The 15,373-nt window shown below is 39.2% G+C and overlaps 2 protein-coding genes across 3 annotated transcripts in view; both read right to left on the reverse strand.

Moving 5' to 3' along the window:
- LOC130087185 (uncharacterized) overlaps positions 1–8,284 on the reverse strand; it is a 31,154-nt gene extending 22,870 nt beyond the window's left edge. Inside the window, exon 1 of the mRNA XM_056253410.1 lies at positions 8,200–8,284. Coding sequence (XP_056109385.1) covers positions 8,200–8,254 — 55 coding nt within the window. The 5' untranslated portion in view covers positions 8,255–8,284. The remainder of the gene's footprint in view (positions 1–8,199) is intronic.
- Positions 1–14,960, reverse strand: part of LOC130087234 (CD48 antigen-like) — a 40,535-nt gene extending 25,575 nt beyond the window's left edge. The window contains exons 1-4 of one of the 2 annotated variants that reach the window (XR_008807340.1): positions 14,826–14,960; positions 13,795–14,103; positions 13,391–13,654; positions 13,111–13,232 (exon numbers count right to left, since the gene is read on the reverse strand). Coding sequence is in view for 1 of the 2 variants with exons in the window: in XM_056253478.1 (XP_056109453.1) it covers positions 13,138–13,232; positions 13,391–13,654; positions 13,795–14,103; positions 14,826–14,880 (723 nt within the window). In the remaining variant the exon portion in view is untranslated. Of the gene's footprint in view, positions 1–12,745; positions 13,233–13,390; positions 13,655–13,794; positions 14,104–14,825 lie in introns of those variants that run through there. The other variant, XM_056253478.1, reaches the window with a different exon arrangement.
- Positions 14,961–15,373: the final 413 nt, after the last annotated feature.

Here is a 15,373-nt window from a genome sequence, read left to right on the forward strand (position 1 = left end):
GTACGGAGTCGTTGTATATGGTCACCACACTTCTGAGTTCTGTGTTCCTTGCCTGTTTCTTGTTTTGTTTATTTGTATTTGGATTGCTAACATGGACTTTGAACCTTGCCTGGATGACTACGAGATGGATTATGCTTTAATAAACACCTACTGCATTTGGATCTACCTATTTTCCTGTGTGTCCCCGTGACACAAAGCCTCACTATCACACGGAAACAGTGCAACAGGCACCTCAATCTCAATTAGCACAACAACCCCAATAGGAAAACTCTATACACAGCAAACTTAAAACTGAATAGTACATGTGAAACCACACCACCTCTACGGTAGACGCTAGCTTTTGGTAAGTAAGTGCTGCACAATGTTATAACACTATTTGCCGGACAAAAAGAAAAGAAACAAACAAACAAACCAAAATAAACAAAAATGTACAATAAAACTTGGAGGTACAATATGGTTCTTAATTCAAATAGGCCTATGGGAAAAGCGGCAATTACACCCTGAAGCACTCAGTTTCTGCAACAAATCACAAACATACTATAAGCACACATAGTAGGAAACAAACTGCACAAATTTCTTTCTATTTGTATAGTCATTCTCTTGGTCACAAAATAGTGTTTCACACTGTACAACACATAACACACAGAATAAATATACAACCTCTGTTTTTACTCACTGCAATAATTCACCACATTTAACCAGAGAAGACAAACAAATAGCACGGTACCTCCCACATTAATTAATTACATAATTTAATAGCTACCTTGCACTAATGATCCCCGCTTGACTACTAGGCTTCCCGTTTGAGACCAAGGAGGCTGAGAACGAGGGAGATAGCTCTGTTAAAGTGCATCCTCGGTCACCAAGCCTCCTACATTACACGCCACAGTCAATCAACGGATGCTTACCGTTCCTGTTTACAGCTATAAACCGCAATACGTCGCCAGTATGAATGAAAAGCTCTCGTTGCTCCAGCTCACAGCTGAGGACAAGGAGAGAGATGTAAACGTGTGACTTAAAGGTGAACTAAGTAACTTTTTTACCTTAACCGAACAGCTTTGGAGTCATTGTAATGTTTATATTACTGATTTCGTGTTGAATGGTGGTCGTCTCGCACCCCCCTGGTGCCTGTGAGCCGCAAAATCACACTTGCAACTTTGGGCCGGCGAGCCGCCGGCCTCAGTGTTAGGAAGTATCGTGTGATTTCAGGTCTCGCGAGGTAACGAATTGCTTTACGGCAAAAAACAGATCTGATAAAATTCTGATAAAATGAGCATCAAACAGAAATAACCCGGCGCCGTATACATGTGGTGTTCGAGACGCAGGGCGCACGCAGCTCTTAAAGGGGCCATATCTTATTTCCACTCGTTTCAGCGTCCATCCTACTGAACAGGTACCGGTGTACAGGGGGAGGGGATCCGGCCGTGAGTGCGAGCCATCTCTGCGTGAGTGCTATTCACGACAGTACAAGTACTCCACAGCGACTCTAGGGGTCGCTGTTTGACAAAAACGGAATTCTTACTTAGTTCTACTTTAATTACATCAGTTCAAAGCAAACTTGGCAAATTGAATGCCACCGATCATAGGCGCTTACCGTCCCTGCTTTCAATTGAGAAAAACCGGTAATTCCCCGCGATGCGCCGACCGGGACAACTGAAACACTTGCCCAACTCCTAACCAGCTGTGCTGGACACGGAGAACGAAAACTCAAATTCCATTATGAGCAGCTGCAGCTCGCACTTGACGCACGCTGACCGGGCCGACCAAACAAACACTCAATCCACCCTGTGCGCTGCTTTTCTCCACTTCCTAATTCCAATCACGCCCTATAACACCTGCATGGAAAACTACGCAAAGTCGGTCAGCCTGCAACAAACTCCCTCTGTAGGAAGGGAGTAGGTATAGATAGCCCACTTAATCTGGTTACATATAGTTGTTTATAAATACACTATAAATACATATATTTGAAAATTATTAATTTTCCGCTTAAAAAAAACGTTACGTGCATAGCTAGATCTACGCGCCCCACTGAACCCCCATAATAAAGATGGCTCTGTGGAGGTGGATGACGTCTCATTTTAGACACACACACACACACACACACACACACACACACACACACACACACACACACACACACACACACACACACACACACACACACACACACACACCTCTGAAGGGATAGAAAAGTCCTCGGGACTTGGTACCGCATCACTCGCAAGACGCAACCTGCATTGGTTGTCAACAAGGCGAAGTCCACCATTCTCCAATTCTCGAAGCTCTCTCGAGAAAAATGTTTGCGGCACATACGTTTAGACGTGTCCGTGGTTGATGGAAAACCAACCGCCCGGAGCCAGAGTCTAGCCCGGGCAGCATCGCTGGGAAACATAATCAACCCAATTGGACTTTTGCACCACGAAAACAAACACTTGCGTGCGTCCCATGATTGCCTCTCTCCTCTACTACGCGATATCACAGTTTGACATATCTGTCACTGGAAAGATCCACGTGGTGTCATGAATAATTAGGAGACAGTGTCTTCTCATAGGATATGAAAACTCAGTCTCATTAATAATTATGAGACACCGATGAGTCATCAACGCACTCACAGTGCACTGCCACGTCACAGGCTGTGACGTGGACACAATGAAGATTTTAAACCCGGAAGACAAAAAAAGCGAAAAAACCCCTCAAATTTAACCATTTTAACCCTGCTATTAAATCTAACTGATGCTAACATTGTCTTCAATGGTGTTCAACACATATACCTCTGTAAAAATCTCAGAAAATTTGGTTTGGGGTTTCATGACCCTTTAACGGAAATTCTAAAGCGCAAAACATAAATCGTGTGAACCAACTCACACATAATGACACACGAAAGATGTTAATTTATGTTTCAGCATAAACATAAATCACTATACAGGTACAGAATATAATCTAGCTAACATTTATAATTATTTTATGTCTGTAAATTGCAGGGTCCTATGTTCCCCTGTTCAGTGGTCTGTTATCACACATAAAGTAAACTTTTTAAAGGCCAGAACTCATTTTCTAAGCACCATCTCAACTTTATGAATGTCTACTCCCAACCTTAGGAAGATATGACCTTTTTTTCATGTTCCCACTCTCTTTGTGTAATGCAGAGCCATAGAGAGAAAGAGTTGCGACACGCTTTGATGTCGCCGCGACGGCTGTCACGTGGTTCATGTAAGCCCCAATAGTTCCAAAACATACGCTGGCTGTCATGTTCTTCTATGGGACAGACAGCAGTGATTGTATTATTAAACGGTAAATATAAAATAAAACACACACCCAAGTACTTTTTAAGCTGTTATTGCATTTTGTTAATGTCCGTTTTGCATTTGGAGAGGCAGGGTGACAACTTAGATAAGTTTAAGGCTATATTTTTGGAGGGAAAATCTTAGTGTTCATGTTCGCATGGGTAGTAGCACTGGCTTTAGCGGCTCTAACTTAACTTTTCCATGTCATTCATCTGATGATGGACGTCTCATGATAATTATTTTAGCACAACTGGGCTGTATTAGGCTATTGATTCCCGTGATCTTGCTTATAAATTCCGATTCAGCCATTAGCCTACCTTCGTGATCACGCAAAGAGGTCTGCAGTGACGGTCCGTTCAGAATTCCAACCAACATAAAATATAAATAATTACGCTGTGCATGTACAAATGAATGATTTAGGAGGGAAATAGATTGCTCCCATAACGTAGAAAGCAACGACTATATTTACAGCAATGTTCGGTTAATATTAACTTCATAAAATGAAACCGGAGAGATAGTTAATGAGTGAATTAACTATGTTCCTAAATACGATCCATAACTGTTAACGGGATTAATTTCAGTATGGCTAATATACCCCTTCATCCTACCCTAATCCTAAACCATTCATCAGAAAACACACATGTATACGATCATATACTGTGTACAGTACACATGTTTCAATCACACATAACTAACCCTAACCCATACATACACACATGAATGCATATATTATGGCTATAACACAAACACATATATGCATAACCCTAACCCATTTAAATAAATGAATTGTGTGTGTGTGTATATATATACACACACACACACACGCACACACACACACACACACACACACACACACACACACACACACACACACACACACACACGCACACAATTATATATAGTATATATATATATATGTATACTGGCCCTTCTCAAAATTAGCATATTGTGATAAAGTTCATCATTTTCCATAATGTAATGATAAAAATTAAACTTTCATATATTTTAGATTCATTGCACACCAACTGAAATATGTCAGGTCTTTTATTGTTTTAATATTGATGATTTTGGCATACAGCTCATGAAAACCCAAAATTCCTGTCTCCAAAAATTAGCATATCATGAAAAGGGTCTCTAAACGAGCTATTAACCTAATCATCTGAATCAACTAATTAACTCTAAACACCTGCAAAAGATTCCTGAGGCTTTTAAAAACTCCCAGCCTGTTTCATTACTCAAAACCGCAATCATGGGTAAGACTGCCGACCTGACTGCTGTCCAGAAGGCCATCATTGACACCCTCAAGCAAGAGGGTAAGACAGAAAGAAATTTCTGAACAAATAGGCTGTTCCCAGAGTGCTGTATCAAGGCACCTCAGGGGGAAGTCTGTGGGAAGGAAAAAGTGTGGCAAAAAACACTGCACAACGAGAAGAGGTGACCGGACCCTGAGGAAGATTGTGGAGAAGGACATATTCCAGACCTTGGGGGACCTGCGGAAGCAGTGGACTGAGTCTGGAGTAGAAACATCCAGAGCCACCGTGCACAGGCGTGTGCAGGAAATGGGCTACAGGTGCCGCATTCCCCAGGTCAAGCCACTTTTGAATCAGAAACAACGGCAGAAGCGCCTGACCAGGGCTACAGAGAAGCAGCACTGGACTGTTGCTCAGTTTTGCATGTCATTCGGAAATCAAGGTGCCAGAGTCTGGAGGAAGACTGGGGAGAAGGAAATGCCAAAATGCCTGAAGTCCAGTGTCAAGTACCCACAGTCAGTGATGGTCTGGGGTGCCATGTCAGCTGCTGGTGTTGGTCCACTGTGTTTTATCAAGGGCAGGGTCAATGCAGCTAGCTATCAGGAGATTTTGGAGCACTTCATGCTTCCATCTGCTGAAAAGCTTTATGGAGATGAAGATTTCATTTTTCAGCACGACCTGGCACTTGCTCACAGTGCCAAAACCACTGGTAAATGGTTTACTGACCATGGTATTACTGTGCTCAATTGGCCTGCCAACTCTCCTGACCTGAACCCCATAGAGAATCTGTGGGATATTGTGAAGAGAAAGTTGAGAGACGCAAGACCCAACACTCTGGATGAGCTTAAGGCCGCTATCGAAGCATCCTGGGCCTCCATAACACCTCAGCAGTGCCACAGGCTGATCGCCTCCATGCCACGCCGCATTGAAGCAGTCATTTCTGCAAAAGGATTCCCGACCAAGTATTGACTATTGAGTGCATAACTGAACATAATTATTTGAAGGTTGACTTTTTTTTGGTATTAAAAACAGTTCTTTTATTGGTCGGATGAAATATGCTAATTTTTTTAGACAGGAATTTTGGGTTTTCATGAGCTGTATGCCAAAATCATCAGTATTAAAACAATAAAAGACCTGAAATATTTCAGTTGGTGTGCAATGAATCTAAAATATACGAAAGTTTAATTTTTATCATTACATAATGGAAAATAATGAACTTTATCACAATATGCTAATTTTTTTAGAAGGACCTGTATATATATTAATATTATGTACATCAGGTTACCGTAAGTTAGCTAATGTTAGTGTTGGTCACGTTGGTCACGTAAGTTATAATTAACCTATTATTACGGTGGCCGAGAGAGCTCAACACGCTGCAACAGAAGAAAACACATACAAATAGAAAAAAACGCATGCAAATAGAAAAAAACGTGTGCAAATAGAAAAAAACACATGCAAATAAAAAAAACACCCGCAAATAAAGAAAACATCTTCATCAGTTTCACAACACACGTATGCTCCAAATACTCACAACACCACCAAATACAGAAACGCGCTGCAAAAGCTCACAACACAAATACATAAACGCGCTGCAAATAACACGGACCACAACGGAAATGTTTCCAGGGGAACCAAATAAGTGACGAACCCGGCTGGGACGTGCTGGCATAGATATCCATAAATCTATGCGTGCTGGTGCTTACAGCTTAAAATTCTACTTTATTTATTTATTTGTGCAAAGCATACAGAGATTAATTTTTTTTATTACATACAACTTGTATACAATGTACAAAATGTATTAACAATATGTTCAATGTCATCAGAATACAATGAATTGGAAACTAAAATAAATAAATAAAAAAGATAAAGAAGAAAAACATGAAGGAAAGATATTTATCTATACATCAGTTACACTGTACAAATTGTTTCATGTTATGTTTACATTTTCATAAATAAAAGTTTCGTAAGAAATGTTAGGTAATGTAGGGTCCAAAATGTTAAAGTTAAGACACACAGATATATAACGCATATTTAAAAAAAAAAGTAAAAATACAAATGTATTTGCAACCGTTATGTTAACAGCATTATATTTCTGTCGTAAGACCAGCTCTTCAGCTGATGGACGCCGTGCTGCGTTGTCATGGGAACATACCAGGTGAAAATAATGAGGAATTACGTTGTCTTTAGTTGCTCCTTCATCAAGTGCGTTCCACACGGCTGCCTAACAGCACACTAGAGCCCTGCTCACTCCAAAGGCCCACTTTAAGGGCTCTGCCGTCTGCCCTTCGAAGGAAGTAGGGCACAGAGACGTTCACGAGCAGTAAGCACGTCCCAGCCGGGTTCGTCACTTATTTGGTTCCCCTGGAAACATTTCCGTTGTGGTCTGTGTTATTTGCAGCGTGTTTATGTATTTGGTTGTGTTGTGAACTTTTGCAGCGCGTTTCTGGATTTGGAGCACACATGTGTTGTGAAACTGATGCAAGATGTTTTGTTTAATTTGCAGGTGTTTTTTTCTATTTGCACGCGTTTTTTTCTATTTGCATGTGTTTTTTTCTATTTGCATGTGTTTTTTTCTATTTGCACGCGTTTTTTTCTATTTCCATGTGTTTGCTTTAGTTGCAGCGCGTTGAGCAGTCTCGGCCACCGTATATTATCTTCCAATAAACATTTACTAAAACTGACTACATAAAATATAACTACTGACTAGATTCACGAGAGGTCGGCTAATGTGTGTAAAAGTAAAAAAAATACAGTAATTTCATTAATTTACCAGCGAGCGTACTTTGGAAGCACTGAAAATGAATGGGGATCAATGCTGGAACTATCAGTAGCCATGTTTCCATCCACTTGCCATTCGAATTATCTGATGTTCGGTAAAAAACCTCATGCGAATAAAGCTGGTGAAAGTGTGTTTCCATCAAACGGCTTTAAAGCGGATAAAAACCTGTGCGTAATGACGTCACATGCTGTTTTGCGATCAAATTGGTATATCGAATTGATTTGAGAAATGTTAAGGTGTTTCCATTCATTTTCTCACCGAATTGCACAACATTCAAGCCAACATTTGCGAACAAAGTTTTACTAGGCAAAATGGATTGCACCATGATAACATTTCCATCCGCGTTTATCGCATAAGCCGTATATCGATCAAGATAAAATTCGATGAGACCGATGGTATTTTACTTCCGCATTCCTAAGTTCCTATGGCGGTCTATGGGAGTGTCGCAACTCTGTTTTTCAACGGCTCTGGTGTAATGGAGACAAGCTAGTAAGAGCTGTGCGTGTAAACCTCACTGATCAGAACTGCAAAACATTTAGTGACTAACAATCTCTCCCTTACAAACACACCTCTTCACGCCAATAGTTTATGAATAAAAAAATACAAAATTAATCTGCTTGTAATAGGTCTAAAATAAGAAATAAAGTGTGGTAAGTTTATTTCAGTTTTTTTTTTTTTTTTTTTTACAAATGAATAATAAAAAACACAGATTAAACAAAATAAGTGTACATTTTTATAATTTTATAAATAAAAACAAAGCAGTAGCCTTTAGAGGATATGCTAATAAATGTGATCTGAGCCTTGCCATGTGCAATCATCACTGTCACAATAATCATTATCAATCAACAGTTATAACAATATATATATATAAAAAAATATATTTTACCTGTTTTGAAGGTCAGAAGAAACAGAAATAATAGAAGTAGATTATCTACTGCCATTGTAACAAACCAAAGATATCAAATGAATAGTGGCTTCCTATGCGTTAAAGCGGAAACATGAAGCTTGCAGAATGAAAGCAAGTTCCTCTTCCGCCTCAAAGTCAGGCGTGTCGCTAAGCTGGAGGAACAAACACTGTGTGCAGAGCATTGGGGGCCGAGTTCTACAAGGGCCCAGAAAACCTAGCGATGCCCCCATGAGGAAAACAGCTTATAAGTCATTCTAAATGATGTGTTTTTGAAAATGTAAATATGCAGAAGGTTTCGGTTTTGAGTGAGGTTGGGGGTAGAATATACAGTTCGTACTGAAAAAAAATAAAAGTCACTGCAAAGTCCCGTATAAAATACGACAACGTTTTTGTGTTTTTAATAGTGTTTAACAAAAACCGAATGTAGCGGGGGGCCGCCTTAGCGGAGAGGCTCTCTATGACTACCTCTACATATGCACGACTACGCCACCCTGTTTAACAGGGAAATATTATTACTCATGAATTTAAAGCTACACTGTGTGATATTTAGCACCATCTATTGGTGAAAAGGTATATGACCATCCGGTGAATATTAGTTTCTGTTCCTCTCAATTCCGATTTCGTTTTAACTCCTACGGTGGCCAATGTAGTCCAAGATTAACATGGCTTCCAGTTCGACCTCGTCCATGAGCTTGAATTAACGGTATGTCCCTCTTTGGCTAATGTACTTTCAAGATGGAGGGGCAACATGGCGACCGACATAGGAACCCCTCACCCGTATGTATTTTTAATTGCATATTATACACTCACGAGATTACTTTATTACTTGAACGAAGTAAATATACATTAAAGAGCACATATATTTTTGAAAGAACTAAGTGTTTTTAGCAAAGAATAAACTAAAAAAGTTACACAGTGTAGCTGTAATAACCCACAAAAAGACACACAGGAACGTTGTTATCGAGGAATGGCCAGAGACGTGGATACAAAAATACAAAAGATATTATAGTCGACAACAATCTTAGGACAGCATGAATAGACTGGGTCATCGTGCAACACTCAAGAAGTCAAGGAGGAAGCCGAGGCTTAACAATGGCAGGTACACTACTGTAGTGAGCACAAGGCCCCTATAAATCACTCTTACCACCCTGTGCACATGCAGGCATCACACACACTCCAATACGGTCAAGCATGAACACACAGCACTCAGTGACAAAACCTCCACCACAGCACGTGAGGGCCTACTAGCGGCCTGCCTTGAAGCCTCGGCTCCTGTAATGAGAGCAGAAATTACTGCACTGGTCTCAACATACAACAAGGACACTTAACCACAAAGAACACAAATAATAAACATTTAAATCTACAAACCAGAACATTCATAAATAAATACACAGAATATAAATAATATATATATATATATATATATATATATATATATATATATATATATATCAAATTGTGTGATTTGCTGTTTATGTGTATATATATATATATATTATATACACATAAACAGCAAATCACACAATTTGAAAGACTAGTTGGAGAAACAACCCAGCGATCACCAAGCCGAGTGCTGTAGAGCAGGCGTCACACAAGCGGCATAAATCGTGCGCACGTACAAAACAGAAGGAATCCGAGTGTATAAAGCAGCAGCGTCAAACAGCGCTGCCCACAGGTGTCACTGACCAGTCTATTCCTCCTTCATTTCATAAGTCGCACGTCCACGTCAAGCGCACACAAGACCGCACCATGAGGAACGCCAAAGGATTTACCCTCAAGCTCAAAGCATCACCAGACGCAGGACCACGCAAGAGGAACGCCAAAGGGGAGTAGCAGCTGCCAACAGCCCACAGCCGCGATTTATCCTCAAAGCTCCAAGCGAGAACGGATGAAGAACCAGGAGGGGCGGTGCCCGGGCAATGACGCTCCACGCAGACGACACCCACACGTAAACAGTGACTCAAAACCCTTTTTATATAGTCCCGCGTCATTATGATTGAACTCACGCCCGAACGCATTAGGTTAATTGGACGCTGCAGTACGTCCCAGAATAGACTGGTCAGTGACACCTGCGGGGCAGCGCTGTTTGACGCTTCTGCTTTATAAATGTTTATTATTTGTGTTCTTTGTGGTTAAGTGTCCTTGTTGTATGTTGAGACCAGTGCAGTAATTTCTGCTCTCATTACAGGAGCCGAGGCTTCAAGGCAGGCCGCTAGTAGGCCCTCACGTGCTGTGGTGGAGGTTTTGTCACTGAGTGCTGTGTGTTCATGCTTGACCGTATTGGAGTGTGTGTGATGCCTGCATGTGCACAGGGTGGTAAGAGTGATTTATAGGGGCCTTGTGCTCACTACAGTAGTGTATCTGCCATTGTTAAGCCTCGGCTTCCTCCTTGACTTCTTGAGTGTTGCACGATGACCCAGTCTATTCATGCTGTCCTAAGATTGTTGTTGACTATAATAAAATCTTTTGTATTTTTGTATCCACGTCTCTGGCCCTTCCTCGATAACAACGTTCCTGTGTGTCCTTTTTGTGGGTTATTAAATTCATGAGTATTAATATTTCCCTGTTAAACAGGGTGGCGTAGTCGTGCATATGTTGAGGTAGTCATAGAGAGCCTCTCCGCTAAGGCGGCCCCCCCGCTACACTTACAAGTTAGACCACTTCCTTCCTTTCTCATGGCTACAGCGTTGCAATAAAGCACTTGTGAATTCAGCCAAATTACATTTTCTGATACATTTTTACACGTTTAGCAGCACATCCTGCTACTTGCATCAAGATGTATATAGTGTAGAAACAGAAGTTACAGCAGGCTGGAAATAGTGAGATGTGCAACACGAAATAACTACATGTTCTGTGCAGGAAACATGAGCAGTAAAAAAAGAAGCAAACTTTCCGGTGCTCAGTCAGCTGAAGCTTCAGCAAAAAACACTTCCTACTCAGCAGTGTGAGTGAACATTATTGCACTAATGAAACAAAAATTGATCAGAATGTATAAAGGATGAGAAATGGTAATATCAGCAACCTTATTTAGATATGAACAGAAACAGAAAGTAACACTGGGAAAAAACACATGTGACATGCCATGGTCATATTGCCGACAGCATGGAAAGATTCACACACTTAAGCCACACAAAATAACAAAATGTCAAACCAAGCAGCAAACTGTATGCAAGCAAACGATGCTAGATGTTTTCTCAGAACTTACTTTAAATCTCTGGGCGTTTTTTGTGCTGTGACTTCTGTCAGGTCATTTGGTGGTTTTTAATGGGTGCCCTCACTTCCCACTATACGATATAGCGTTTCATAACCACAACAAAGTGGCAAAACATGTTGTCTTGTAATTTGAGCAATATATTTACATTTATGCATTTGGCAGAAGCTTTTATCTGAAAATGTACTAATAATACTTAAATTGTATTGAAGGTATACTGTACATTTGTATAAGATTATGCATTCAATCGAACCTATGACCTCTGAGCTATAGGAATGCTGTGTATCAATTTTATGAATAATGAAAAAAATTGAAAAGGTTTTGCTTGAAGTGATAATTAACAGTTCCATCTTTCTTTTAAAAACCTGTCCCTTGATATAGATATATATTTTAATCTAATGCAGTGACATCAAGTGTGACTTAACAGTTACTTTAAGTAAGGCTGACGTGTATCAAGCGTAGATCATCTCATGTGTTCGGATACATTGTTTTAACATTTGGTCAGATACATTGTTTATGTATTTTACATTGGTTTCATTCTGTAGCTGATGCTTCAAAACTGATCTCAGTTCATTTGCAAAATTGTGTTTGTTGTGGCCCTGTTTCCATCTGTATGTAGCACTGACCACTTGCAGTGTAATAGATAAAAACGAATCTTAATAGCTAAACAAGGCCAAATGGTCTTTAATATATTTAAAGATAACCTACTGCAATGCCTCCATCTGGTGGCCAACTACAGCCATTTTGTCATACTGAAATGAGGAATATAGTAATAGGTTAGGTATAAGGACACACAATTGACATTGCAGTTTTTCTCGATTGCTTAAACACATTTCTTGAAACTATGCCTCGTATTCTCAAAACAGTAAATCCATAACGTCTCACCCAATTCCCCAAACATCTTATTTTCAGGTCAAAATGAAGCTCTATACACTCACAGCCATTCACTCTTGCTGGAAAACCAAACTTTGCCCTCAGACATCACACACAAGTGTATGATACCACAGTGTCAAAAAGAAAAAGAAATCCTCTCTGTGACAAACAGAATGGACAATAAAGTTAATATTCTAACCATTCTTCAAGCACATTCTCTGACATAACATTCACTGCATGTACAACTGCCCCATAACCTATAACCAAAATTACATATTACTTGACAGTTATTTAATAGTCATATGCCTCGACAAGTAAAGCCATAACATAATGATATATTTGCAAATCATTAGCTAAGGATTAATTAAATCAGACAACTGAAAGTTGAAGTACATAGCTTTTACTCATTGTGGTAATAACACATTAATTTACACTATTAGGTAATCAATGATTGCACATTTAATTTATAGCAATTCATATATTTCTTAATCTATTAATTATATAGACTCTTTATAGTTGCGGATGCAGTAATCATTAATAAATGCAGTTCTTCATGAGTCATACCTTAACACATGATTATCTATGCATAGTGCACCCGTATTGTAAAGTGTTACAGAGAAAAGACGTAGGCTATTAAATGTGTGAGTCCATCAGGGTCATGTGTATCACAGTATTCTACAGAATTAAAATTGACCAAAAGAGGGAAAAAAAACTTACTTTTCAATTACTATTTTAGCACAAAAATCAAACTGATGAACAGAGAACAGTTTTTCATAGAAAATATGTATGAATCAACATGGATGTACCTTTTTTACACTTGCAATAGAGAAAGACTATAATGCAATTCCCCCAAAAAGACACACTGCCCCCAAAATATATGTCCATAACTGGAAGGGTGGCTCAGTCTTGATGTCACTTGAGTTGTTTTCTGAAAAGTGAGACACATGTCATTAAGAACTGCAGTTGTCAGGTCATGTATTCTGAGGTCACTCAGTAATGCAGCAGTTAGACTATTAACCAAACAGAGACATTTGATTTGAGAGATGTTCATTTGCAAATGTATTATTTGTGTGTTTGGCCAGATACCTTTATTATTGACACAGAGCGGTGTAATGTTTATTCTGTCTTTTTTCCAGCTAACTGGGTTGCTATGGTTACAGATGATGGATTCCTCATTGCAGTTCAGGTTTAGAGTGTTGATTTGTGATGTCACTTCCTGTGCAATACATCTGTTGTTCTGATAGCTAGAGTTTATCATGAGGTCATGAGCTCTGCATGTGAAGATTACAGTACAGGAGTCACTGCTGGACCAGTTTGAGTTTACAGTCAGAACAGGAGCCTCCACAGCGTCTAAAACACATTTATTTTTTTACAAGTTCATACATCACTCTATTGTAAGCTTTCCAATTTCAATAGCTGGTTACAGCATGTGACTCACGCCAACATACATGAGTCTTATGATCTGAAATGGCAAGCAAAATCACACTCACCTATAACAGATACTCTGTATGTAGCAATATTGTTCTCTGAATCTCCACTTGCTATTGCTGTATAGAGTCCACTGTCTGTCTTCTGCATGTTCTTCAGTGTGAGAGAGAAGGTTGTATCATTGAAATCCACTCTGTCTTTGTAGGAATTGAGAGGTTTTACGACTTTAGTTTCACTTATATATTTAACTACATTCTCTGATTTATCATTTCTCCAGGTTAAAAGATCAAACTCTGGTAGTTTCTGTGTCTGTATATCCAGTTGAACAGAATCTCCCGTCTGCACAAACACAGAGATCTCAGCACTGAACCCTGAGGAGAGAGAAAGAGTTTCTGAGTACAGCTGGTGTATTCACTATAGGCCCATTGTACATATTTTTCTGAAATGGGCACGATCAAATTAATATGTTTGACATTTAATAAAACTAATAGTATAATACAATTTAAATACAGCTATATATCTGGAGATATTTGTAGCTGATTACATATAAACAATATAAGGAGGAAAATGTAGGCATGAACCCTGGTTTATACAGGTGTCATATTCATGAAAAATAAATAATATATCCATACTTGTTACATTTATTGCTACAATAAGGCTACTTATCAATAATTCGGTTATTAAAATCAGGTAACTGCTTGTTTTGTATAGTTTAGAGCCCATTGTTGTCTTTTTATCTAGAGAGCTTGTTTCATGCCTGTGTAATCTGATATTTAAAAAAGTAATTCCTTCGGCTCCCATTAGTGAAGTAGTTGGTTTGGTTGAGCTGACTACCTTTCCTAGCACACGGGTAAAAATAATAAAACATTACCCAGCAGCCTGAACCCAGCATTTGGATTAAAAAAAAATAGCTAAATAAATAAATAATACTATAAGGATTGACAAAATAAATTGTATAAAAATGTTATATAAAGTGGTAACATTTAGATATTCCAAAAAATGTACGTTTACCATATCCAAGCCATGCCCTGTGATCACTGTCACAATATTCATTAATGATCAATCAACATAATGAACGTGTTTAACTTTTTACCTGTTTTGAAGGTCAGAAGAAAAAGAAGAAATATGCGTAGGTAATATACTGCCATCTTCACAAAATGAAAAGATTAAAAACGGAACTGAAAATCACTGCTGCTGAGTCTCCCTATAACGGAAATAGAAGGTTCCTCAGAAGTCCTGTTTTAAACAGTGTAAGCACATTTTGACTTCTCATTTAATATTTCCATCTCATTCATATATGGTGCAACGTAAGTGTTGCACAGTGTTGGGTTTTGTCTTGTCTTGTCATGTTCAGCGGTTCCATGTCTGTCTATTAGTCATCCCAGGTGTTTCCCATTAACCACGCCCCCTTGTTATCCTGTCTAGCTCGTTTACCCCTGTATTTAAGCCCTGTGTTTCAGCCCTATCTCTTTGTGAGTTCTTGTTTGACTGTTTACATGTCTACAGCAGTTACATTGTCATTCGGTTGTCCTGAGTCCGTTCAAGTTTAGAATCTAATTAATAAAGTGTGCTGCAACTGGATCTTGCTTCAACCAACACACACCTCAACGTGACAGTAAGGGTGTGTCTGTGTGTGTTACT

Source organism: Rhinichthys klamathensis, unplaced genomic scaffold (genome assembly GCF_029890125.1).
Source record: "Rhinichthys klamathensis goyatoka isolate OS25496 unplaced genomic scaffold, OSU_Roscu_1.1 h1tg000105l_1, whole genome shotgun sequence".
NCBI lineage: Eukaryota > Metazoa > Chordata > Actinopteri > Cypriniformes > Leuciscidae > Rhinichthys > Rhinichthys klamathensis.